Raw genomic sequence first — 27,677 nt, forward strand, 5'->3', positions numbered from 1 at the left:
GCGTCGTGAATGGGTATAATGTCTAGATCTAGTATATAAGACGACCCCCCCTGTTTTTCAGACTTATTTCAATGCAAAAAACACCGTTTTATATTCGGGCCAATGTGGTAATCAATAATCCATAAAAATGTATTATATGCATACCTAATACACTGTTTTACTAAAAACATTACGTCATGATTAGGGATGGGAGTTGAAAACCAGTTCCTGTAGGGATCCAGTTCAGTGCATTTTAATGCCATGGAATTGTTTGGCAGATTATCTAACTATTCTCTTATAGATTCATAACAGTACGAATTACATCATGTGATTTTCATTTTACACACGCTCGTTTCCGTAAGATTACGCGATTATTCAAAGAGTGACCTCTCAGCAAATACAATCTGGAGAATCGACACCGAGTGATTGTGCAGTGATTTTTCACAGGCCAAGTCATTAATTAAGAGACTACTTAAAGAGATGGTGATTTTTTTCCCCCAAAAAGTCTATTAATGGGTCTATCGTATTCCTCGTCAAATACTCTATAAGGGAAATACAACATATATGCATCTAAAATAATCCTAAGCGATTTTATTAGTAATTTTTGTAGTCATTTCGGTCGGTAGTCTACCAATCAGTGTTTTTTTTTTTTTTTTTTTTCCAGAATAATTTGAATTTGGTGGGTCGTAGGGCCAATCTGACTACTGATTTCACACAAAAGTATATGGTGGAAAACACAGACAAGACTGAAAAAGCAGTTTCTGCTCTTGCACTGCTCTTTAAAAGAAACTGCTATATTTTAAGCCAAAACAACTGGTTTGTTTGAAAGAACAACATGTCTTATGCTGGCATAGCAGATTCATGGCACATGAAGCCCCCAAACGTTTTTTTAATTTGCCCGTTTTACCCTAAAAAAAACCATTTTCAGACGTCACGCAACCGCTTTTGTTTCAAACCAGCCATAAAATGAAGGCAATTAATTATATTTATTATTCAAAATGTCTGTCATTTTTAGCTTAGAATCATTAATTAATGTCTAATGTTTCGTTTAAAAAATAAAACGACTTTAAAAAATTATTCGCATGCATATGTAAAACTTTTAAACAAATGATGTCACAATGAAAAAAATGGCATCTTTAAAAAAAGTCACGGATTTTTACCTCATAACTATTGCTTAACTGTTTTGTTTTGTTTTTTGTTTGTCGCATTTTTTTCCTATATGTTAGATGATAAATAATCGATCCAAACAAAGAAAAATTGGGGGAAAAAAAAACGTTTAAAAGGGTAAATATTAGGGCTGTCAAAATGATCGCGTTAACAGGCGGTAATTAATTTTTTTTAATTAATCCTGTTAAAATATTTGACGCAATTAATGCACATGCCCCGCTCCAACAGATTAAAATGACAGCACAGTGCAATGCCAACTTGTTACTTGTGTTTAGGGGAGTTTTGTCACCCTCTTCTGGCGCTTGGGTCCAACTGATTTTATGGGTTAATATCATGAGTGAGCATGGTGTAATTATTGACATCAACAATGGCGAGCTACTGGTTTATTTTTTGATTGAAAATTTTACAAATTTTATTCAAACGAAAACATTAAAAGGGGTTTTAATATAAAATTTCTAGAACTTGTACTAACATTTATCTTTTAAGAACTACAAGTCTTTCTATCCATGGATCGCTTCAACAGAATGTTAATAATGTTAATGCCATCTTGTTGATTTATTGTTATAATAAACAAATACAGTACTTATGTACCGTATGTTGAATGTATATATCCATCTTGTGTCTTATCTTTCCATTCCAACGATAATTTACAGAAAAATATGGCATATTTTATAGATGGTTTGAATTGCGATTAATTACGATTAATTAATTTTTAAGCTGTAATTAACTCGATTAAAAATTTTAATCATTTGACAGCCCTAGTAAATATATGTAAAAGAAAATCTTGACCACTCTTGATGTCTGTGATTTCTGCATCGTGACCCTTGTGATATTACCATGTTTAACCCATAAAAGCTGTGGCCATTCACAGCTATGTCTTGACACACAGTGATGCATGCTACATGGAGTTTTTGGATCGAAGAAGTACGAGATAATATCTCGTACTTATAAAAATCACGGCGTCTATAATTCTGCTCTCGGGTGCTCTCACCTCCAGATAGGGTTTTGCTGTTTAAAAAATTTTCTTCCCTCAGAAAATTGAGATTTTAAGCTTTCCAATGATGTATCACACGTGCAAATCGGACAAGTTTGAAATTTGGCTAAATTGGGGGTCTGAGAGCGGAACTTCAAGTCACCTAAGTGTTTTCCGCCATATACTTCCGCATCCGATGGTGGTATTTTTGTGTTGCTACGACCAGTGTTGTTAATCTTACTGAAAAAAAGTCATTAATTATAGTTACAAATTACTTCTCCCAAAAAGTAATTGCGTTACTAACTCAATTACCTGAATGTAAGAGTAATTAGTTACTTGGCAAAGTAATTGGTGATAATTACTTTTTTTTTTTTCCCTCAAAAAAAAAAATAGATAAATAAATACTATGTGAAGTTTTTTGTGGAGGTTTTTGGTACAATTGGCCCGAGCCCAATTCTTTACCCTAATTTACTCTTTACCCTGAATCAACTGTTAAAAGTTGTTAAAATTGCTCCCATTCTTGCATTAGTTCCCTTCTCTCTACTTTCGACATATGAAAGTTTTAAAACTGTTTCATCATTTAAAGATAGATTCAAATCAAGATTTTGCCGATTTAGAAGTATTTTAGATAAAAAGTTACGTAGGTTCTCGAGGAAGGTTCTCTACAACAGAGCCGTCCTAAAAAGCCTACTGCTTTAAGATGGCGGCTGTCATTTTGCATCTAGTTATATCAATGTACAGTACATTTGATATCTACCATGTCTACCATATCTACCATAACATGCGGGCGTAGTTTGTCGGCTATCGGCTACAACATGAATTATTGGAGCTAGCTAGCATCGCGTTTGCTCGGCGTCACAACTTTCTTGCCTCCTCCCCGCTCCTGCTCTGCTCTTTCGTCTCGGTGAGTCCGTCTCCCTCAGACTTTTCGACCAATATAGTAACGCATAGTAACGCATGCCTTTCCGTCCTCAGTAACGGTAACGGCGTTGCCAAGATGAGAAAAGTAATTAATTAGATTACCCACTACTGAAAAAAATAACGCCGTTAGTAACGCCGTTATATTGTAACGCCGTTATTAACAACACTGGCTACGACTAACAGAAGTGGATGTTCCAAATGACTTCCCGAAATGCACCTGACAACTACAGCCAATCGGCGTATTTTCGCCCGTAATTCAAGATAGGATGGTCCCATTGGTCCCAAATCACTTTTTTTCTACTCCGTATCAAAAGGCCTTTCAATAGAATACCCCATACTATGTCTAGGAAGTTAACAAATACAAGTTAATGAGGACTGTGCTAAAATTCCTCTTATATTGTATGAGATCCAACCATCCTTATGTAATCACACCAACCTAATTATAAACTTGTTAATATTTGGGACAACGAAAGAGATACTCTGCCCCTGCTGTCTGGACTAGCTGAACACTTTCTGTGTGTGCAGGCTTTCTCCACCCCATCTGAGAGGGTGTTCTCCACTGCTGGAGACACCACAAGTCCAGAAAGATCACGTATCCTTCCCGAGAAAGTAGACATGCCAATTGATCAGAATGCATTGTTGTTATGTTCAAAATTGACTATTTCTTTAATATGTGATTTAATGTCAGTGGCAGACACAGGAGGAAGTGAGGATGGGATTGCTGCCAATTGCCACGTTTACATGGAGCCAAATATTCCAATTACAATCGGAATATTTGTTCAAACCGAATAAATGTGTTCCATATAAACACCTCATTTGGAATGAACAGGCCCAAACCGAATGGAATTTCATTCCGATTCACAGGGGTGGAATATTCCTTTTCCCAAACCGATTAGAAGTAAAATTATATCATGTAAACAGGGAAGCGGAATGGTGTCTGGTTGCGTTCTTTCTGCGCATGCTCCGTACTGACTTGGTGACGTAAGTAACGTCACTTGCAACATGGCTTCCGAGCACACGCACAGCGCACCCATACAACTTTTTAAATGAACGGCGTATCATTCTGAAGTTTTTTTTCCACTCGAAAAGTTAAAACAGCAGCTGATCTGACGATCGATCTCCATGTTTTGCAACGTGACGCTTTGTTTTGATTAATCTGCGCATGTCAGACGGCAGTTGTCAAACGTCCTTTCGGAATAAAGGCAGTCACATGTAAACGCTGGATCGGAATAGATGAAGTGACATGTAAACAGCTGATGTGAAATTTTCATTCGGAATGATTTGAATCGGTATGAATAAAAGTCAGCATGTAAACGTGGCTAGTGTGAACAAGCAAGCTTCAATTCTAATATGGTCACATTTTATGCCCAAATGATAATAGTGGCTCATTTATTTATCAAAAGTTAGATTGCAATCAAACTACACATTTGAAAGTGATAGATAAATGTTAGATGCAATTGACCTGCATATTTTACATATGCATACACATTTATATTACATATAATACACATTTTATATACACTGAATTACAGTACACGGCTTTAGAGAACAATGAACTTAACACGTGTATGCATAATGACATTATTTCAAATGAGTGGGCCGGTCTGAGGCATGAAATTCCGGGGCCGAAAATGAGTCCCACTCAGGTGTTCTGACAAATTTTGCAACCCATCAAAAATTGCTACCTTGCGGTTTTGCGCATGCGCGTAATGTTAAAAATGGCCGCGATTGCGGCGATTCCAAAGTAAACACTACAAACTTTCTTTAAAGAAAGGAATATTTACTTAGGTTTGATCATGTAAAGACATGTACAAAAGTCCTCAGACACATCCTACCATGTTAGCCGCACACAGCAACTGCAACTCGGGCTCTCACTGTTAACGACTTCGCCATGTCGTTAAGTATTAATTTAGGCCATTTTCGTGTTGCACATGTATGTTTATGATGTAACTAGTTTATTTAGCACCTTTGGATAACAGAGAGTCCAACTGAATGTAAAAGCGGGCTTTTTCACCGCCACAACAGCTTTGGGAGCAAAATTTTATAAGGGAGCACATTTTGACAGAACACCGGCCCTGGCTCTGTATATAGACCCCACTCACATGACGTCACAACCACGCCTCCGCGCCATATTGTCTGTCAGCTTGTCGTGTTTACGCATTACCGCTACGTAAATTCCACCTATTATGGCGTGTTTTTCTGCTTGTTAACATAAATAATCAAAATGGTGAAGGCGTGTGTGGCGGTTGGTTGCAGTAACAGAGAAGATAGACGGAGAGACTTGAAGTTCTACCGTATTCCGAGAGACCCGGAGAGGAGAACGTGATGGACTGCTGCAATTCGACGAGAAAACTGGGCACCAAACGATCACCACAGACTATGTAGTAGTCATTTTATACCTGGTAAGATGCATTTAATATATATTTAGAGGGTTTTGGGCTGACAACCACAATTAAGATCATTGCAAGGTTAATCGCCGACAACATACAGTATCAAATTCAAGATGTTTATTTCTTCCGCCATCATTATTTTTTGAATAATATTTAGCTGGTACCAAGTGAAAGCTGGGGTGTCCAAACTTTTTGCAAAGGGGGCCAGATTTGGTGTGGTAAAATGTGGGGGGCTACCTTGGCTGATTTACGTAGAACAATATATTTAAACAATTTTTAGCAGCCCTTCTTGTGTGTCACATTTGCTTTATTATTTTTTTTTTTAATTCATAATTTCAACACTCTGGCCTTTGTGGCGTTCTCTTTCGACACTCGGGCTCTTGCGAAATACTGCTGCTGTGAAATTAAACTAGCTTCAAGTTGCTATAATTTCTCGCTGCGAATCTTCCTTGTAATGTTGTCGTACATGTCAGCGTGTCTTGTTTGGTAATATCGCGTCACATCGAACTCTTTGAAAACAGCGACTGTCTCTTTGCAAATGAGGCAGACACAGTTGTTGCGTATCTTACTGAAAAACTAGTCCAATATCCACCTATCCTTGAAGCGTCGGCCATCGCAGTCAACTTTTTTTTTTTTTTTTATTGATTGTTGCCATTTTAGAAAATTGAAAGTAAAGGGTCACACGGGGTAATGTTGCTTAGAGTGCTGCTCTTAAAGTTTTTCAAAGTTTCGTGAGAATAGGCTGCGTTTCTGTGGACAAGATAGTTGTAGATTTCAGGGTAGCAGATGTCAGGCAGAGACGGTAAAGACAGCGGGTTGAAAAATATCGATTTATCCAAATATGGATCTGGCGAATGGATAGACTGAAGCTTTTCCACATAACGCCTTTTATGCAACACATCCAATGAGTTGACAGCGTCTGAAAGCACCGGGGCTTCCATGAATTGCACTATAAATTGCATGACAAATTGAAACCATTGAGAATACGGATAAACAATGACGGACAATATGGCGCCCGGATACAGCGACACGTCATTCTGTGACGTTGGTGAGTAAGGTCTATAAGCAAAACGACGCCATTGTAGACTTTGCGGCAATGCGTGAGTGGATCGTTCCGCGTATGCGTTAAATATTTTAATTAGGGCTGTCAAAATGATCGCGTTAACGGGCGTTAATTAATTTTTTTAAATTAATCACGTTAAAATATTTGACGCAATTAACGCAGATTACCCGATCAGATATTTAAATGACGGTACAGTGAAACACCACTTGTTAATTGTGTTTTATGGAGTTTTGCCGCCCTCTGCTGGCGCTTGGGTGCGACTGATTTTATAGGCTTCAGCCACCCATGAGCATTGTGTAAGTAATTATTGACATCAACAATGGCGGGCTACTAGTTTATTTTTTGATTGAAAATTTTACAAATTTCATTAAGACGAAAACATTAAGAGGGGTTTTAATATAAAATGTCTATAAATTGTACTAAAATGTTTCTTTTAAGAACTACAAGTCTTTCTATCCATGAATCGCTTTAACAGAATGTTAATAATGTTAATGCCATCTTGTTGATTTATTGTTATAATAAACAAATACAGTCCTTATGTACCGTATGTTGAATGTATATATCCATCTTGTCTTTCCATTCCAAAAATAATTTACAGAAAAATATGGCATACTTTATAGATGGTTTGAAATGCGATTCATTACGATTAATTTTTAAGCTGTAATTAACTCGATTAAAAATTTTAATCGTTTGACAGCCCTAATTTTAACATGATTAATTACAAAAATTAATTGCCGCCCGTTAACGCGATACATTTGACAGCCCTAATTTTTATTACATTTATTTTATTTAGTTTTGTTTCTTGAAGAATCCAGAAACGGTTATTTGATTGTGCCTTTCTGAAAACATTAACATTTTACATTTAGGCACTCCTGCAATCGTCACACTTTTTCTGTTACAAACTCACCCGGACCCTCATAAGAGAAGGGAAAAGTTCGTGGCCCTCACAGGAAAAAGACCCCTGGCTTAGAGTCTCAACACAAACTCCATTCAAACTGTAAATTGTCATACAAGAGAGTGTGCTTTGAAATTGGATTTTGTCTTCATTGTTACTTACAACATGCCTAAAAAAATTTTTTTAAAAAGTGAAACTGTGAAGGTAATTGAAAAAAGTGACATTTATCCGATTAATCGTTTAATTGGCCAATTAATCGATTATAGAAATAATCATTAGTTGCAGCTCTAGCTGCTAATTCTCCCAGTCAAAATGGATTGGACGTCTATCGGCGTCGACGGCAGCCAAAAAGTTCCGAAAAAGAAACGACTCAAAAGTATCCGAGATAAGCGCACGACATCGATCTTTGTTCCTTTTGTGGAAGTTTTCAATCGATTTTGCATTTTCCGTCAAAGACAATCACGCAGTTAGCAGTAAAAAGCTTGTTTAATTGCAGAATATATTGACAGTACAGTACAGCGATAAAAACACTGCCATATTGCTCCTATTATACATGAATCACCCAGCTGCTGCTCTGCTTATGAAACATAACAGTAATAATGGTGCTTGTAGAGTAAAGATAGGAAACACGACACACACACACAGAAGCTCACGGAGCTCCCGGATCATCACTTTGCCATGACGGCTGCATTGTTGAGGAAGAAAATAAGATAATATTAATCATAAAAGCAAGAGGAAGCAGAGTGTTGCATGGTTTTGTTAAGATTTATGACAACCACAAAATGGGAGTGGGAAAAAAAGGGGCGGAGATCAACACACGGATAAAACGAAGAAATCAAACCCGAAAAAATAAAAGTTACGTAAAAGTAACAGATACATAACACGAAATGACGTTGACCTTGTCGAAAGTCACTCAATGCACCGTCAAATTTCAATCACGTTATGAGGGCTGTCGTTTTTACTCAAAAAATGGTTCGCTAGGCTACCGTAGAATTCTCGGAGCTGAACGGTCATCGGTGACCGTCTTGCGGAGTTTAACGCCCCGACGTATCGTAACCAGCATGTTCGGGCTTTCTTGGGTCTCCGAAGACGCTTGGCACTGTGTGGAATCCCCTAAAGGTGAGCTAGGGAAGGGGAACTGGCCCTCGCCGAGAGCGTGGGCGCTAGCCGCTAGCTCGCCTATCTTCTCCACGAGGCTGTGGCGGTTAGCAGCTAGCGTCGGGTCCTCTTCGGACATGCCTTGGGTCTCCTGGAGGGGGTGAGGAGTCCTGTCTGTGCCCCCGCTAGCCCACCCGGCGTCAGGGGGGCTCCTTTGCTGAGGAGACGACCTCAGGTATTCGCTAGCAAACGGATCATCCGGGTAGAGAAACTCCTCGCTACATGCGCGATGCTGGGAAGGCGAGTCGGGCACGGTGGGAGTTTTGACCGGCACGATGGGAGGTCGGATGGGAATGGGGCCGGACGTGGAAGGCGTGCGTCGCACCCCGGTCTTGGAGGACGGTGTGCGCCGAATGGTGGCAGTGCCGGAGGCAATGGTCCCCCCGTTTGAAGCGCCCTTACCTGCCGGCAGACCGGCTGTACTAGCAGGCCTTTTGGTTTGGATCATGCGGCGGTAGCTTTGGGCGATGTTGCTGTGGCGAGGGATGGTGGAGGATTTGTCAAACTCGGTTTGGGCTTCAGCGTCAGCATCCCCGTTGAGAGAGTAGCACTCATAATCAGAACCTGGGGACAGGAAGTCATAAATTCCAATGGTTTTACACTATAATTCATCATTATTGCTGTGTTTTTCAGACTACAAGTGCTGCTTTGAACTCTGCAGCTTTAATAATGAAGCGGTTAATTTATGGATTTTTGCACGCCAACTAGCATAATGCCTCCTTGTTGAAAGGTAAATGTTTCATCAATTCATTTTGCTTAGCAGTCAGAGCGTCACGGCGATGTTGCTTTCATAGTCTTGACTTCCATTATTCAAAAGCACTCTGTTTGCACGTGTCGCAGCCATTGTTCAGAGTGCATTGTCGAATGTACCTTTACCATTTGTGCACGGACATAGCAGTTCCAAGGCTACATTTGTGAGATGTTCATGTACATGCAGGCTTGTTGTCAAGAGAAGACCCTTGTTGCCACTACAGATCAACGATTTAAAGCTAACAAGGACGAGATTTTTAAAAGGAATAATCGAAGTTTGCTATGTTGATGCTGACATGTTAGCCATAGACTTCATAATGATGTTGACAGGTCATAATTGACCTTCACTGCGCCACGCCTTCAAGTAGGGGGCCATCCCACAATCTGCTTCAGTTATTCACAGTCGGTAAGCTCTGTTTACATATGGCGGCCGCCACATTGACTAACAGACTAGCATTGTACTTCGACATATTTACGTAAAATAAATGCTAACTGCATGGGTTTTCTTGTTTTTTTTTTGCTTTTAACCAAGAATCGAGACTTTTTTACGTCCATATCTATTAAGAAGTCAGGGATTCAAGCATTTATTCAAAATAATTTTAACCGGAAAAGCTCTGTTTACATATGGCGGCAGCCACATTGACTAACAGACTAGCATCGTACTTCGACATATTTACGTAAAATAAAGGCTAACTTCACGTTTTTTTGCTTTTAACCAAAAATCAAGACGGTTTTACATCCATATCTATAAAGAATTCAGGGATTTAAGCATTTAATCACAAGAATTTTCACCGGAAAAGCTCTGTTTACATATGGCAGCCGCCACATTGACTGACTGACTAGCATCGTATTTTGAGATATTTACGTAAAATAAATGCTAATTGCACGTTTTTTTGCTTTTAACCATGAATCAAGACTGTTTTCCACATCTATAAAGAATTCAGGGATTTAAGCATTTAATCACAAGAATTTTCACCGGAAAAGCTCTGTTTACATATGGCGGCCGCCACATTGACTGACAGAGTAGCATCGTACTTTGAGATATTTACGTAAAATAAATGCTAACTGCACGTTTTTTTGCTTTTAACCAAGAATCTGGACTGTTTTACATCCACATCTATAAAGAATTCAGGGATTTAAGCATTTAATCACAAGAATTTTCACCGGAAAAGCTCTGTTTACATATGGCGGCAGCCACATTGACTAACAGACTAGCATCGTACTTCGACATATTTACGTAAAATAAATGCTAACTGCACGTTTTTTTGCTTTTAACCAAGAATCTGGACTGTTTTACATCCACATCTATAAAGAATTCAGGGATTTAAGCATTTAATCACAAGAATTTTCACCGGAAAAGCTCTGTTTACATATGGCGGCAGCCACATTGACTAACAGACTAGCATCGTACTTCGACATATTTACGTAAAATAAATGCTAACTGCACGTTTTTTTGCTTTTAACCAAGAATCAAGACTGTTTTACATCCATATCTATAAAGAATTCAGGGATTTAAGCATTTAATCACAAGAATTTTCACCGTAAAAGCCCTGTTTACATATGGCAGCCGCCACATTGACTGACTGTCTTACGTACATATATATTAGGAATTCACGGATTTAAGCATTTATTCACAAGAATTTTCAACATAAAAAGCTCTTTGTCGGTGATTCCATGCGGTCAGCTTTGACGGCCACGCCAACAATGCAGGCCCCCTATTAATCGACCCCGCACCCCGTGTCCCGTCAATATCTTTATGAAGTCTATGTGCTAGCATGATGCTCGCTGAGTTTGTTTGGCACTTTTGCCAAAGAAGGCTCCTTCCGTTGTTTGGTGCCATTACAGAAGAATAAGTCCAGGCTAGCGTTGAGTGGTTTGATTGACTTAAAAACAACAGACATCCATGTGTTCTACGATTAAGCTGTCATGCTAGCACTAGCACTGACAGGTGTTTACCTAGATTTATTAGCCGCTTTCGCACTGTAGGAACTATCCGCAGTTCCTAGAACCTTTTGGGGGACGATGACGTCATTTTGGATGTTCACACATGTTGAAACTAGGAACTCGTGTTCCGAGGACCATATTAGTTCCTACTCTAAGGTCGGGACTTTCAGTGGAGCTCGCTTTCAGGAACTTCATTACGTTGGTGTTTGGTGATTCACTGAAATTGGCTGAGTTTGTTAGGCACTTTTGCCAAAGGAGGCTCCATCCAATGTTTGGTGCCATTACAGAAGAACAACTTAAGGCTAGCGTGACTCACTTAAAAACAACAAACATCCATAGTGTGCTACGATCAAGCTGTTATGCTAGTACGAGCACTGACAGGAGTTAGCCTAGATTTATGCAAGCTAAGAAGTCAAGGTAAAGTGGATTTTATTTTTGAAGATACACAACTCGCAGGAGTCAGGGATCGTTGGCTTGGGCAGTTTTACCTTGGGAGGGGATGGTGTCCTCAGAGCAGGAGGGGGTATTGGTCTGGGTGCTGTAGCCACTGGAATACTGCAGGGAGTCTCTGCTGCTTTTCTGCTGCTCCATGCTCAGACCTCTGGTCAACACCATAGCCAGAGTACTGGCTGCTGGCGACAGAGGCTCCCCGTGCTGAGGAACAACAAATTCCCAATTCGTCAAATTGAACTAATTAACACTGACCATCACGTGGTTTCTCACCTTAGCTGTGAGAACTCCCGGGCTCATTCTCGCTCGGTGCACATCATCTCCTTGGATCGCAGAATATCCCTTGGGACTGGGTGGAGCTTCCGTGTCCCTTGTTTTATCCGGGGACTCCCTTCTGCGTTGCAAAGTGCTGGCCAAAGACGGGTCGCACTGACTCACTTTGGCCCACTCCTGGAGCAGGGCACGCGACAATAAGCACAAGTAGCCTCTCGCAATCTTTTAATTGTGGCAAATAAAGTCTAAATATCCATCCATTCATCCATCCATGCATCCAGTGGCAGAACAAATGTGAATAGGGCCCGGGTTCGAAGAGCAGAAACGGGACCCCCACCCCACCCCCACCCCCCGACTGGACCGTACAATGGGGCTTTCGCAGGCCCCTCAACATGATCGTCCGGTGTGTGTGTGTATAGGGTGCAGCATAAAATTTTCTGTGGGTCCCTCCAGACAACAGGCCAAGCGGCTGGCAGAGATATTTTAGCACTTAAACAATACATTACAGCTCCGCGCATCATCTTACCTTTCTATTTGACCCTCCCCTCACCCAACAAGACCCACTTTACGGCTCCAAACTGGGCCCCTTAGGGTGCGGTCGCATGCCCCTACGTTCCACACCTCCATCCATCCAGCCCGCGCTCTCTGTCTCTCTCTCTGCTTAGGTGTTTTATTCCTAACACCACACTGTGACTCTCCACCATTTTTCCGTCATGCACCCTATTGTTTCCCCTTTCCCATCTAAGGATTCATGGCCCTAATGCAGTGGTTCTTAATCTTGCTAACGGTACCGAACTCCAATGAGTTTCACACATGCACTAACTGAACCCTTTGGAATTAGCCGATTACAGGTTTCAAGGTACTGTGTATCACAAAAGTGAGTACACCCCTCGCATTTCTGCAGATATTTAAGTATATCTTTTCATAGGACAACACTGACAAAATGACACTTTGACACAATGACAAGTTGTCTGTGTGCAGCTTATATAAAGAGTTACTTTTTTTCCCCTCAAAACACCTCAAAAGCCATTAATAGCTAAAACCCCTGGCAACAAAAGTGAGTACACCCCTTTAAAAACATACATCCCTAAATGTCCAAATTGAGTACTGCTTGTCATTTTCCCTCCAAAATGTCATGTGACTCAATACAGGAGTGCTGTCAGCATTGCTGCAGATATTGAAGAGGTGTGGGGTCAGCCTGTTAGTGCTCAGACCATACGCCGCACTCTACATCAAATTGGTGTGCATGGCTGTCACCCCAGGAGGAAGCTTCTTCTGAAGACGGTACACAAGAAAGCCCGCCCACCTCATCAGACCACAGGACATGGTTCCAGTAATCCATGTGCTTTGTTGACATGTCTTCAGCAAACTGTTTGCAGGCTTTCTTGTGTACCGTCTTCAGTACAGGCTTCCTCCTGGGGTGACAGCCATGCTCACCAATTTGATGCAGAGTGCGGCGTATGGTCTGAGCACTAACAGGCTGACTCCACCACCTCTTCAATCTCTGCAGCAATGCTGACAGCACCCCTGTAACGGGTCACATGACATTTTGAAGGGAAATTGACAAGCAGTACTCAATTTGGACATTTAGGGGTGTATGTTTTTTCAAAGGGGTGTACTCACTTTTGTTGCCAGGGGTTTGGATATTAATGGCTATATTTTGTGTTATTTTTAGGGGGTAAATAAATTAACCTTTTTATATAAGCTGCACACAGACTACTTTTCATTGTGTCAAAGTGCCATTCTGTCAGTGTTGTCCCATGAAAAGATATACTTAAATATCTGCAGAAATGCGAGGGGTATACTCACTTTTTCGATACACTGTATATATATTTTATAATTCCAAGAATTTAGATCAATGATTAATTGCTTATCAAAATCGTTGTCGATTAATTTGCTAATCGATAAGTTGTCGATTAATTGTTGCACCTTTACTGGCAGCAATCATTCATTTATTGATGGTGTACGACATCAAGAACGTTAAAGCGATACAATACCGCAATTAAAAACAATGAATTCACTTTTGTGATACACTGTATATTGTAGGATGAAAACGTCTTGGGTTCAAAACCGCAAAATTTTTCCATGACACCGTCCCTACGGTGTTAGCTATTTTTTTAGGTCCCAAATGCATGGTAAAATTATTTGCTTGCAGCTGCAAGGCTCAACCCTCCTCCACCGGTTGTTGCTCAGTATCAGTGAGTCAGCTGTGCTACACGATGACTGGAGGAGGTGAAGCTCCTGAACTTTTTCTCCCATTGAATAAATTAAAATCGCTGGTATGGGAATACTTTAGCTACAGAAAAGTTAGACGGCCGCGGCTTAGCGGAGGAGGGCCAACCGACATGTAAAACGTGTGCGGAGGGTGGCTGCTGAGGAGGCAATACCTCCAATGTGATTTCACATTTATACTAGGGCTGTTAAAATGATCGCGGTAATTAATTTTTAAAATTAATCACGTTAAAATATTTGACGCAATTAACGCACATGCCCCGCTCAAACAGACTAAAATGACAGTACAGTGTATTGTCCGCTTGTTACTTTTTTTTGGTGTTTGGCGCCCTCTGCTGGCGTTTGGGTCCAACTGATTTTATGGGTTAGTACCATGAGTGAGCATGGTGTAATTATTGACATCAACAATGGCGAGCTACAAGTTTATTTTTTGATTGAAAATTTTACAAATTTTAATAAAACGAAAACATTAAGAGGGGTTTTTAATATAACATTTCTATAACTTGTACTAACATTTATCTTTTAAGAACTACCAGTCTTTCTATCCATGGATCACTTCAACAGAATGTTAATAATGTTAATGCCATCTTGTTGATTTATTGTTATAGTAAACAAATACAGTACTTATGTACCGTATGATGAATGTATATATCCATCTTGTGTCTTATCTTTCCATTCCAACAATAATTTACAGAAAAATATGGCATATTTTATATATGGTTTGAATTGCGATTAATTACAATTAATTACGATTAATTAATTTTTAAGCTGTAATTAACTCGATTAAAAATTTTAATCGTTTGACAGCCCTAATTTATACAAAATTAAAGGTTGGTAAACACTGTCATGAACGTTTCCCACCAGCTACGACAGTTAACTCCAGCGTGTTTAGTGTGTCTAGCAGTGGTAAAACATGTCTTTTTCTCTCTGGCAACTGTCCGTGTTGAGAAAGAGTGTCTTTATCATGTAAACAGGATACGAGTCATACACACGTGCTTTTTATGGAAAATAATTCAATTATTTTTGTTCTGATAGTAATGATGTTGTGCTGTGGCTGTGGGGTTTAGGCTCACCTAAAGGACTGTATCTATTTTAATTTTATTTAGAATTTCCAATTTATTTTAACTTAACAATATACTTATGTTCCAATTTGCTAATGTTTTGAAAAAAGAAAATCCTGTTCAATGGGAAAAAGTGTTTTTTTTTTTTTAACCGAGATATCTCAAAGTAGCACATTTTAAAGCTGTAAATGCAATACCGTGATACCGTGCAACCGTAATATTTTGGCTTAAGGTTATCGTACCATCAGAATATCATACCAGCACATGCCTACTAGTAGCAAAAAAAACAGACAGCCATGGCTTAAAGGAGGAAGGACAGCAGGACCTCCAACATGATTTCACATTTACGTGACCATCATCCGTCACTTTGCACAAAATTTACGGTAAGTAAACGCTGTCGTGAATGTTTCCCACCAGCTACGAGAGTTCACTCTAGCTGGTTTAGTGTCTAGCGATGGTAAAACAAATACTATAACTAAAGCTTGTTAACAAGGCAGATAACGTTGCTAGGTAGAATGCCAAGATGGCTGACTAGTTTCCTCTCTACCATTAGCCTACTTTTGTAAAGTCTTCCCCCATTGTAAATTTTGTTCAAAATACATTTTTCATAATACAGCCTATGGTGTTTTTTCTCTCTGGCAACTTTCTGTGATGAGAGAGGGTCGGTATAATGTGTAAATAATGATACCAGTCATACACACGCGCTCTGTCTCTTGCTCTCACTCTCCATTAATATTCAACTAATTAATATTAATAGTAGTAGTGGTATGTGTTTTACGTAAGCTAAATTTGATCATATATCGTTTAAGTCCAGTTCTTAAGGTTATCATACCGTCAAAATCTCATACCGGCACATGCCAACCTGCGTGTTTTAACCTTCACCGAACCTAGGTTAGGAACAACTGCCCTAATGTACTGTATGTGCCACTGTGTTTTACTTTACTGTCGTACCTAAATGATTAATTTTTCTATTGTGTGATAATCCGTCCATGAAGCTTCTGATTTGGCTCATGAATCAGCGCCAGTGTTGTTAAATGATGCAGGCACTTCAGTTGACCACATCTTTTATACGGCAAAAGGTGGGGGAACTGAAGTTGATGAGCAACAGAAAGGTGACACAAGAAGCAAAGAAGCAAGAGAGAGAGAGAGAGAAAACCCAAAAGTAAACAGTGCAAATGAAAACAAACCTTCCAGCTAGGAACCTTTGATGTGGGTGAGGGGGTGTTGGATCCGGGGGAGCGGTTAAATGTGGGGGACGCAGGAAGTATGACAGACAGAGGCCTGATGGTGCCAGTGTGAGAGAAAGCGGGGCGGAAGGTGCCGAAGGACGAGCATGAGCCAAACTGCAGAATGACACACAAGTCTGAGTCAGAGTGCTTAACATCCACAAATAGTTTGATTGCACCCAAGCCGCCCGCGGGCCTCTTTAAACTCCAGCTAACGGTGAATATACTGTACGTATTGGTGAGTGCGTAATCAAGGAGATCGGACCAATTGGCGACCGGCGTGCGCGACTAACCGCTGTGGGGGAGTTGCACTCGCTGACAGACTGGCAGGTTTCTGAAGCCTCGGACGAGGCCGAACTGGTGGATTTCTGGGAAGGAAGATGGAACAGAAACAATGGAGGGAAGAGGGGGAATTGAGTAAGAGAGATGGAGATGTAGGAGAGCAAAAAGGACAAAGTTGGAGAGGAGTTCTGATGAGCGTCAGGATAAGGGGTGCATATGTGCAAGTGGCAATAGAGGAGATTATGTTGCAGTGCTGGTTGATGTGGAGAAAAAGCTACCCCGATTCAGGTCATTTTTATGTCATGATAACAATATGTCACCATATAGTTCATTTTTCCAAACCAGTAATCTGATTAAAGTTAATTACCTTAGTGTCTGTGCGTTATTATTTTGTTATTGCCTCATAATGTATGTAGAATGAAGAATATTGTCATGTACGAAGAGCATTCTGAATAGAAAATGTTAGAGAGGTTCCAACTACGCGTTCATTTCCATGGTAACCGCTCATAGTTACTCCCTGTTTTGGTCTCTAGTCACACGCGCTAAGTGTTTTGGTACTGAGAACGGTGTGTGGAGCGAGGGTGCACATTCGAGCCGAGTGCAGCCACCTGTTGAGATGTGCTTGGGAATGTTGATCTGTGTGCGTCCATGAATGAACGTGAGTATTTTTCCTTCATTCTGAAGGGTTCCAGCAATAGGTTGGAGCCGCTACATGCGCGGCCGCTTCGTAGCTTTGCCGTCGCTACGGCAGGAAGTTGGCGAGCATTGTTTAAATCATATTCATGTTGCACATTTATGCTGTGAGGTGACGTGTTCGTTTAGCATCTTTGAGATATGTTGTAAGTCCGATTGAACCCCTAAACCCTAACCTGAAGTTCAGAATTTTTGACATTAGACGTTATCTTCGCGTTAGCGGGGGTTTGATTAGTTGGTAAAGTTGATTTCAAATAAATTCCATGCAGCTTGTCAGTTATTTGTTAGTTTCACGGCTCCGGAGCGGCTGAGCTAGCGCGAGTCAATGGTGGTTGAAATCCACTCCATCGACTAATCAAACCAAGCTAACTCGAAGTTTATGCCTTATGCGAAAAATTCTGATCTTCCTCTTTAAATTTTATTATCGGAAAGTCAGTTACATCCGATGACATTTTTTTGTTGTCATTATTATGTTGAGGCAGCAAAGGGAGAAAAATTGGTAAAAATTAACCGATAAATTACTTTTAAAGTAACTTGGCTACTTTGATAATAAAGTAATCAGTAAAGTAACTAGATTACTTTTGAGGCGTAATCAGTAATTAAATTACTTTTTCAAGTAATCTGTGACAACACAACTAATGACATTCCCAACATGTCTTGCGGTGATGTTTTGTTATAAACAATTACTAAAGGTGCACCAATCGATTAGTTGGCTGATCAAGCGAAGCCAATTTTGTAAATCACGGAGGATCGGTGATGGGTTGAGCACTTGAAATATAACCGATCTTGTCCACCAAAGTCAGTCAGCCACTTTAGCCTGCTAGCTTTTGGTTGTGGACCTTTGTTGTTTTTAATATAAGCATATGAGTGTACTTGTTGGTTATTTTACATACTTTCTGGCACAAAAAATTTTACAGTTGAAACGTTTGCCGCTTTTTCGAAATGAAGGAGTAGAATTTGTATTGCCGTTACATAGAGTCACCGCGTGGTAAATTGTTTATCATTTATTTTTAGAAGACTAGTTAAAACATCTTGTTTAGGAGGTAATGTTCAATGCACTATAATAAAACCAGATTGATTGGAATGTTAAAGGTGCATGATGTTTTTTATGAATTAAGAAATCTGGACTAGCAAGAATCGAGATCAGCAGGTCAGGCTTTTTTAAAAATCACTGATCTGTCAGAAAATTGTAATTGGAGCATCCCTACGAAAGCGTATTGCTGCCACTGCAATAACTATCATGAAAAAACGTGATACCGCACAGTTTGCTCTTTCAATGTTTCAGAGTGATACATTTTCACGTTTTAACACAAAAAATATCACATTTTTAGCATAACTATCACATACTTATAATACTACACATGATTATTGCATTTTTACATGTTAAATATCACATTTTTACATGATAGTGTTCACGTTTTTACATGGTAGTATCACATTTTCACAGGATAGTGATCACGTTTTTACATGATAGTTTTCACACATCACGTTTTACATGATAATTTTCACATTTTTACATGATAACATGTAAAAATGTAATAAGTATCATGTAAAAACATGATGGTGGGCTTTTTTGGGGGAGGGTGTGGCAGCAATACACTTCCGTACATCCCTAATAATGACATATTTTATTGCCTTAGTTAGTGGCTAATTATTTTCCTCATTTACTAGTGGTCATTATTAGAGGTGGGAATCTTTGGGCACCTAACGATTCGATTACGATTCAGAGGCTCCGATTCGATTCTAAATCGATTATTGATGCACCACAAACCCCCCATCCTGCTTGGAATTTTTTGTACACTAGTTCCAAAATTGTTCAAAAATCCTCTCAGGCTAAACAAACTACTATTTCAGTATCAAGTTAACCGTTGAAAACCGTAAATAAAATACTCAAGTCCCCATTCTGTATCGGCAGCTCTAAATTACATTCAATTAATTTAATGTTGTGAATCAACCGTTAAAGTTGTTAAAATTGCTCCCATTATTCCATAATTTCCCTTCTGTCTACATTCGACGTGAAAGTTTTAAAACTCTTTCATCATTTAAAGATAGATTCAAGTCAAGACCTTGCCGATTTGGGTTTTTTTTTTTTTTTTTAGATGAAAAGTAATTAGGTTCGCTACAACAGAGGATCTCTACTGCTTTAAGATGGCGCCTGTTTACTAGCGCGGGAAAGTCTGTCATTTCGCATCTAGTTTTTGGTATATGATCTAACACGGCCGTCGTCTGTCATTTCACATCTAGTTCTAGATATATGTGATATCTACCATAGCCGTATGTTGCCGTATGTTTGTAGCAACTAGCAACTGGGCGCTTTTTGTAGTGGCTGACGGCCACAGTAAGGCATTATTGTTTTTTTTTTATCTAGCGGCATGAGTTGAACATGATATTTACTCTCGGTCCGTTCCTCATTGCGTCCTGAAGACCGCACTGACTGTGTTTTACTTTCGCTTTACCTGGTATTATTCAATAATCGGAATTTGGATGTTTCTGAATCGTTCTTGAATCTTCCACGGCCGAATCGCGAATAATCTAAGAATCAGAAATTTGTGGGTTCACCTATTTCAAAATAATTTGTATTCACCGTTTAATTTATGCACTATAAGTGTATAAGGTGTGTACTGTACTCATTTAAGACACTAGTTAGTTTTTCAAAGACAGTCCTTTCCATGGCATTTCTAATATATCAGCTACTCAATATAGTACAGTTAGCATATCTTCATTGAGATATACACCACTACATTGTCCAGCACTATTGGACATCTATCGCAGCCACTGGCAATGAATGAGTAATTCGGAAAACCATGGAATTACCTGGCTCGTGATGTCTGAGGGCATGGGAGAAGGAGGCTTGGAGTGGGTGTTGGCGTCCTGGGAGACGAACCCCGAGTCGTGAGAAGAGACGCTGCTGAGCCGATGCGCCCCCGCAGACGGCATCTGGAGAAGACTATTGACACAACATTTAACAAGAAAAACTATTTTCTAATGAACGTTAGTTTTTTATTTCTTGTGTTCTTATGGATTTTACCTGCACATGCTGCTCTTTCTGGAGCTGATGCTGCTAGGGGAGGAGGGAGGGGTTTGGTAGGACCAGGTAAAGTCTGACCCTTTGAGGTCTCGGATCACCTGCGTGAACACAAAACAGTACGGAGCTAAACATCCAATCCATTTTGACATGCAGTATTCCTCTTCTTCTACTCTTCTAAGTTACTGTCAGTGCTTCTTTGCGCAACACCACTATGTTCCGGTATCCAAGGCGCACGACCGAGGAAAAATAACAATTTTGCATAATCCGTGAAAAGCCAGTTTATGGCCATTGACGTCGCGAGATGTCCAAATTTTGACTAAGAGAGGCTGACAGCCAAGTGTTCCTCCTTTTCTACGCCTCTGTTACTGTCAGTGCTTTCTTGCAAAGTGCCACTGCCCCCCAGTGGCCAAGGTGTGTAGGGCCATAGAAAATGAAATTGTTTATCATCCCTGAAGGGGCATGATATATTTTTTAAAAAACTTTATAGGGCACTCATCAGCTGCCATTGACGGCGCATGATGTCCCGTCCATTTTAACTGGAAAGAGTGAATGAAAGATCAGCATACACAGCCTGTCTTCTCATTTTATACTTTATAACTGACACCTAACAACCACATATGTAGCATGAGGTCTATTTGTTCGTATTTTTTAAATTAACATGCAAAAATAATGCAGCGATACAGTCTTGATTGACACTTGTATCATTAATTGAACACTAAATATTCAAAAGAACAAGATGCAGCACATTTTTTCAGAAAAAAAAAACTACAGTCTTAAAGCTGTAGCGTGAACTAATTTCTTCACATGCCAAATAGGGTCACAAGTAAAGTAATTAAACTTTGTCCACCAAATAAAGCATGAAAAAATAATTTATATGGTGTATATTTGACAAAATAATCGCGTTTCCGAAGTTCGAGCCTGAAAGGGGACGAACCCGGAAGTGATACGTCACACCGGGAACAGCGTTGGCAGCTCCATACATACGGCCGCCAAACAAAGCCCTTCAAACAATGATTCTAACAGCGATATAAGCGATAGACCGAGCGCAAGGGAGGAGATCCAAGTTTTTGAATAGATGGAGGAAGAAGAGGAGCTTGGAATTTTATGTTGGATCTAACATGTATTAGCCAGACGCTAATCAGAATGCAAACAATGTACCTAGACTACCTGACATGGAATGGATACAAGACCCATCGAGATTACAACATTGGTAAGATATAGGCTGTTATTATTTTTATAATTTGAAGATGCAGGCATTTGCACATAATGTTATGTTTTTGTCTATCTGATGACATTGTTAAAAAAAAAAATAATCAGACTTCATGTTCATTTTGGCAGATCCGGCAGCTCTCGTGCATATAAAATACCGTATTGGCCCGAATATAAGACGGTGTTTTTTGCATTGAAATCAGATTGAAGAAGCTGGGTCGTCTTATAATCGCGTTCTAGACGTTATACCCATTCACGACGCTAGATGGCGCCAGACATCATTGAAGTGATTTTCTGTCATCTCAGATATCTCAAGTTTAACCAGTTGGCATTACTTTATTGGTTTTCCTTATTCAGATTTGTTTCAAGACTACAATTACAGTTAGATTTCACTTTGATGGTTAATGCAGTTATTGCAATTTTGTTGTTTCATCACAATAGATTTGTTTATTTACATTTCAAAAACCCGAAGTCATTCATTTACAAATGTGATTCCACTTAAGTTTACATATTTAAATGTTCAAATGTTAAGATTTGAATGAGGCAAAATAACATGCTTTTTCTCTCAAATATATTGTTATAATCATTTGTTTCGGATGTACTGTAATTATTTTGTGTATAAAAAATAATTTGGGGTTCAAAAAGTTTTTTTCAAACTTGAGTCTTGCAAAAGAGGGGGTCGTCTTATAATCAGGGTCGTCTTATATTCGGGCCAATACGGTAATAATACAAAAATGTTGGGGGGAAAGAAGGAGATGAATCGTTGTTATATCTTGACCGAGTGAACCACACGACACCTTTATTGGCTTTTACAACTTTACTCAACGTCTTGCCAAGTGACTCTGAACAACGTTTCTCTCTTCGTGAAGGAGTAAGGCACAAACAATAACACATCTAAATGACATGCGTACACTCTACTGGTGAACTCCCGTATTACAACTAAATAATATCCACTATATCACAGTCGCCGATGACTTTCTCCACTTTTTTGTGGCAACAATAAGAAAACAAAGTGGCGTCTAATGGCGTGAGGAAATGTAGTTTTTTCACACAAGCGAACAGATTACAAAGCACCAATTCAGTGTTGTCCCGAGACTACATTTCCCATGATTCACTGCGTGGCCTGCGCGCTCGCTGATTCGCTGCCAGACATTAAAAGCAACACTTGTCACCTGTCAGCGGCTCTCGCGAAGCGGCGAAACACAAACTAGAAGGCTATCTGCAACGTGACCGTGAAATACCGCGACGCCGACCCGCTTATGTGCACATCCACACCCCTTTCCCGATTGACAGTGGATTAACCATTTCGGACAAGATCGTAGATGACGCACAATTTAAACACGCTTAACCTAGCGAACGCAACAATAACTATGATCGGGGATAGCCTCGGCTAACGTCGCAAGCTTATACTGTTCATTCCACAACAGTTGGCAGCTCTGCTTTGACAAAGTCATCAGTCATCTATCCAAAAATCACACTTACTTTTTGGCAAATCCTTGATCATAAGCAGACCGGTTAAGGAAGCAGGCATCTTCGAAGTGTTTGCAGCAGAGAACACTACTCGATGATGGCGTGAAATTCATTCGCTTCGTGCGAACGAAAGATGTCCATTTACGTGCCCTGCTATCCTTTGGCCACTCATACAACTTTTCGTTTCAGTGACAACAAAACATCGCCACACACCGCGGTGGCATCTTACCGAGAAGCAATGCAACAAACAATACTGTTCTATGGTGGACTTCCCTCGCACGTCTAGGTGTGACGTCATTTCCGAAGATTGCCAAAGAAAAGCATTTTCGTTGTCAAGGGCGTTGCTATGGGTTAAACAAAGAATCTGGAAGGGTTGCGTTAAAAAAAATAATGAAAATATGCTTATAATTGTTTAGCCATTGATATTATTCAAAAACATGGTTGGCCAACCTTACTTCAAAGTTCCCCTTTAACAATAAACATACCGGCCACATTTACATGCAGTCGAAAACACAAAAACACCTTTACATTAGGACATTTTTTTCATTGCGACAAAGAACAAACTGTCCCCAGTATGATGTCAGATCAACAATTGTGATACCTGCTCACTGGCCGGAGGAAGTTTGTGCGGGTCTTCCGTCAGCAATGTGAGGTCATCAACAATGGCCTGCAAGTGCGTTGTTTCTCCCAACATAGCGATCTCAAGATTCTGCAGAAACAAATGAAGCTTATTTAACCCTTACATGCATTAATTATGGGGCGGGGGGGTTACCTGGCACTACGTCAACCTTTTTAAGGCCTGGGCCTATTTTGTCCGACTTGGCTTGCCTTTATATTTCAAAGACAAAATTGCTCACAATGGCTTGGTTGGGTTCCTTTTTTCAGGACGCTATAACCTTCATGTCCAAACTGTTGTTTTCTTTCCTGACCGATTATAATCAACATTTTGGACCCAAAAAGACAAGGAAAAAAAAACACTTCTTCGTCAAAATTTGTATAAATATTGACATGCTCAACGATCCGTTTTGAAGCTTGATCATATTTAATCAACTTGTTAGGATAAAATGAGACTGAATAATTCAACAAGAACAGGAGGTATGGTCATAGGCGTTTTTGTACTTTCTATGTACTATGGTCAAAACAGGTTATATACAGTAGACCAACAGTGCAAAATCGTTAATATATATGTGGCGGAAAACACTCAGGTGACTTGAAGTTCCGCTATGAGACAACCATTTTGGCCAGATTTCAAAATTGTCCTACATGCATGTGTGTTACATCATTGGAAAGCTTAAAATCTCAATTTTCTGTGAGGAGAAAAGTTTTGAACAGGAGGGCAGAAATATATATATTTTCTTTTTTTTTAAAACCTCTAAACCCTAACTCGGGGTAAGAGCATGAGAGAGGATAATTAAAGACACCATGATTTTAACGAGATATTATTGCGTACTTACCTTGTTTGGATCCAAAAACGTGGTGTAGAATGTCTCACCAAGTGTCAAGACACAGCTGTGAATGGCCACAGCTGGACTTTTTGGGGATTTTATGGGTGAAACACGGTAATATAACTAGGGTCACAATGAAGAAATTGCAGACATCAAGGAGTGGTCGAGATTTTCTTTTACCGTTTTATTTTTATTTATTTATTTATTTATTTCAATTATCGATTATTTATCATCTAAAATATCAGGGGAAATGCGACAGTAACAAAAAAAAAAAGACAATTAAGCAATAGTTATGAGGTAGATATCCGTGACCTATTAAGAGACACTATTTTTTTCATTGTGACGTAATTTGTTTAACTCATTCATTTTCACCAGAGCAAGGCCCTTCGCTCCCAGCCGTTTTTCTGGATTTTGACTGATTTTGCAAGGCCCACAGAAAATTCTCTTCTATTGCTATATAAACATGGAACCCACCAAAAGAAAGATTAGACTCTCTTCTTTCAGCAGAAAAAAACAGTTCATATCTTTTTCCATTCTTTAGAAATCAGCATTAGAAAATAGCTTAGTTTGAGCAATTTTCCAATTTCTGATGAAAAAACGGAGAAAATGAGCGTTTTGTAAATGCATACATATCAAACATAATTTTGACTTATACGCAATTTTTTGCTTTAGTTGCATCTGAATAATGTTTTCCTTTTACAAAATACCACGAACAACCAGACAAATAGAGCTTTTGATAGCAAAGTAACAATTTATTCACACATGACTACTGAGAGATGACGGTTTGTCGCTGAGATGACGCTGTTGTCGCCACGTCAGCCCTGTAAACCGGGATTGGCGATGGGGCGGTGTAGGGTCGGTCGCCAACGGGCTTACACTCACAAGGGATTCACACGATTACTGGGTTCTAAATCACAGAGATGATTTGTGTACACTCTACTCCTTTCTATCACTTAGCTTTTAGACTCCCCCACCTTATTCCCCCTTTTTCCCTGGTCAACAGGCCCCCCACATGGTGTCAACCGAAAATACATTTAGCTGACGATAGCACCAACATACTGTTAGTTAGTGTAGTTAGGCGTTCAATGTATTTCTTGTTGTTGTTTGTGTTTCTTCTCTCTCTTCTCTTGTGTTTCTTTTCTTTTCTTCCCCCATAACCCCTTCCTGGTCGCTGTTTTGTCATAATAAATGAGGTATGTTAAAAGATCACAAAGGGAGTATGTCAGACTCTCAATGTGAAACATTAAAACTGTTCAGACTATCCAGGCACTTAGACTTCCATTCTCTGTGTCAAACAGCTGAGCAGGGCAGGTTTTTAAAAAAAAAATTAAAAAAAAAGCTGTGTAAGCTTTTCCCTCATCATTGTCTGTCTCACAAAGATGGATTATTTTTGCGTTCCTGCAGGGTCTGCTCGGCAAGCCGCTGCACTGGGGGTCTCACTCGTTTTGCTCGGTCGTCCAACGCCTGGCCTCCCAGGCGTCCTCTCGGTTGTTTTGTTCGGTCGGAGCACCGCCTGGCATCATGCTGCTAGCGCTCCGACCATGCTGCCCGGCCGTTCACTGCTATTAAATCGGGTTGCCTTGTCTTACAAAATGTGCTACTGCCCTCCAGTGGCCAGTTTAATTGCTTTAAAATGGGTTTGGAGCGTTGTTCTTCGTTTCTCAGATAGAGCGGAAGCTATATATGCTGCTTATATAAAAACAAAACACAAAAGACGTATAAATACATTTTTTGGGACAGTGAAGCATTTACAAATAGGACGTATTTATACGTTTCTGGGAGCAAATGAGTTAAAAGTTTAAAATATGCGAGTGAATAATTTTATAAGGTCGCTTTTTTAAACTAAATATTATACATCAATTAATGATTGTAAGCTAAAAATGATAGACATTTTGAATAATAAAAATTCTTTTTATGAAACAAAGCGGTTGCACGGTGTCTGTAATTGGGGGTCTCCAGGGTAAAACGGACAAATTACAGTGCCTTGCAAAAGTATTCGGCCCCCTTGAATCTTGCAACCCATTTCAAGCTTCAAACATAAAGATATGAAATTTAATTTTTTTGTCAAGAATCAACAACAAGTGGGACACAATCGTGAAGTGGAACAACATTTATTGGATAATTTCAACTTTTTTAACAAATAAAAAACTGAAAAGTGGGGCGTGCAATATTATTCGGCCCCTTTACTTTCAGTGCAGCAAACTCACTCCAGAAGTTCAGTGAGGATCTCTGAATGATCCAATGTTGTCCTAAACGACCGATGATGATAAATAGAATCCACCTGTGTGTAATCAAGTCTCCGTATAAATGCACCTGCTCTGTGATAGTCTCAGGGTTCTGTTTAAAGTGCAGAGAGCATTATGAAAACCAAGGAACACACCAGGCAGGTCCGAGATACAGTTGTGGAGAAGTTTAAAGCCGGATTTGGATACAAAAAGATTTCCCAAGCTTTAAACATCTCAAGGAGCACTGTGCAAGCCATCATATTGAAATGGAAGGAGCATCAGACCACTGCAAATCTACCAAGACCCGGCCGTCCTTCCAAACTTTCTTCTCAAACAAGGAGAAAACTGATCAGAGATGCAGCCAAGAGGTCCATGATCACTCTGGATGAACTGCAGAGATCTACAGCTGAGGTGGGAGAGTCTGTCCATAGGACAACAATCAGTCGTACACTGCACAAATCTGGCCTTTATGGAAGAGTGGCAAGAAGAAAGCCATTTCTCAAAGATATCCATAAAAAGTCTCGTTTAAAGTTTGCCACAAGCCACCTGGGAGACACACCAAACATGTGGAAGAAGGTGCTCTGGTCAGATGAAACCAAAATTGAACTTTTTGGCCACAATGCAAAACGATATGTTTGGCGCAAAAGCAACACAGCTCATCACCCTGAACACACCATCCCCACTGTCAAACATGGTGGTGGCAGCATCATGGTTTGGGCCTGCTTTTCTTCAGCAGGGACAGGGAAGATGGTTAAAATTGATGGGAAGATGGATGCAGCCAAATACAGGAACATTCTGGAAGAAAACCTGTTGGTATCTGCACAAGACCTGAGACTGGGACGG

At 39.9% G+C, this 27,677-nt stretch overlaps 1 protein-coding gene across 3 annotated transcripts in view; it reads right to left on the reverse strand.

The window, feature by feature from the left end:
• Positions 1 to 3,446: 3,446 nt before the first annotated feature.
• LOC130915831 (protein MTSS 2-like) overlaps positions 3,447 to 27,677 on the reverse strand; it is a 106,422-nt gene continuing 82,191 nt past the window's right edge. The window contains exons 8-15 of one of the 3 annotated variants that reach the window (XM_057835950.1): positions 23,766 to 23,873; positions 20,486 to 20,583; positions 20,272 to 20,404; positions 16,776 to 16,850; positions 16,444 to 16,599; positions 11,964 to 12,140; positions 11,729 to 11,894; positions 3,447 to 9,110 (exon numbers count right to left, since the gene is read on the reverse strand). In XM_057835950.1, the coding sequence (XP_057691933.1) occupies positions 8,371 to 9,110; positions 11,729 to 11,894; positions 11,964 to 12,140; positions 16,444 to 16,599; positions 16,776 to 16,850; positions 20,272 to 20,404; positions 20,486 to 20,583; positions 23,766 to 23,873 (1,653 nt within the window). In that variant the 3' untranslated portion in view covers positions 3,447 to 8,370. The remainder of the gene's footprint in view (positions 9,111 to 11,728; positions 11,895 to 11,963; positions 12,141 to 16,443; positions 16,600 to 16,775; positions 16,851 to 20,271; positions 20,405 to 20,485; positions 20,584 to 23,765; positions 23,874 to 27,677) is intronic. The other 2 variants (XM_057835951.1, XM_057835952.1) reach the window with 2 other exon arrangements.

The sequence above is a fragment of the Corythoichthys intestinalis genome, chromosome 5, assembly GCF_030265065.1.
Source record: "Corythoichthys intestinalis isolate RoL2023-P3 chromosome 5, ASM3026506v1, whole genome shotgun sequence".
NCBI lineage: Eukaryota > Metazoa > Chordata > Actinopteri > Syngnathiformes > Syngnathidae > Corythoichthys > Corythoichthys intestinalis.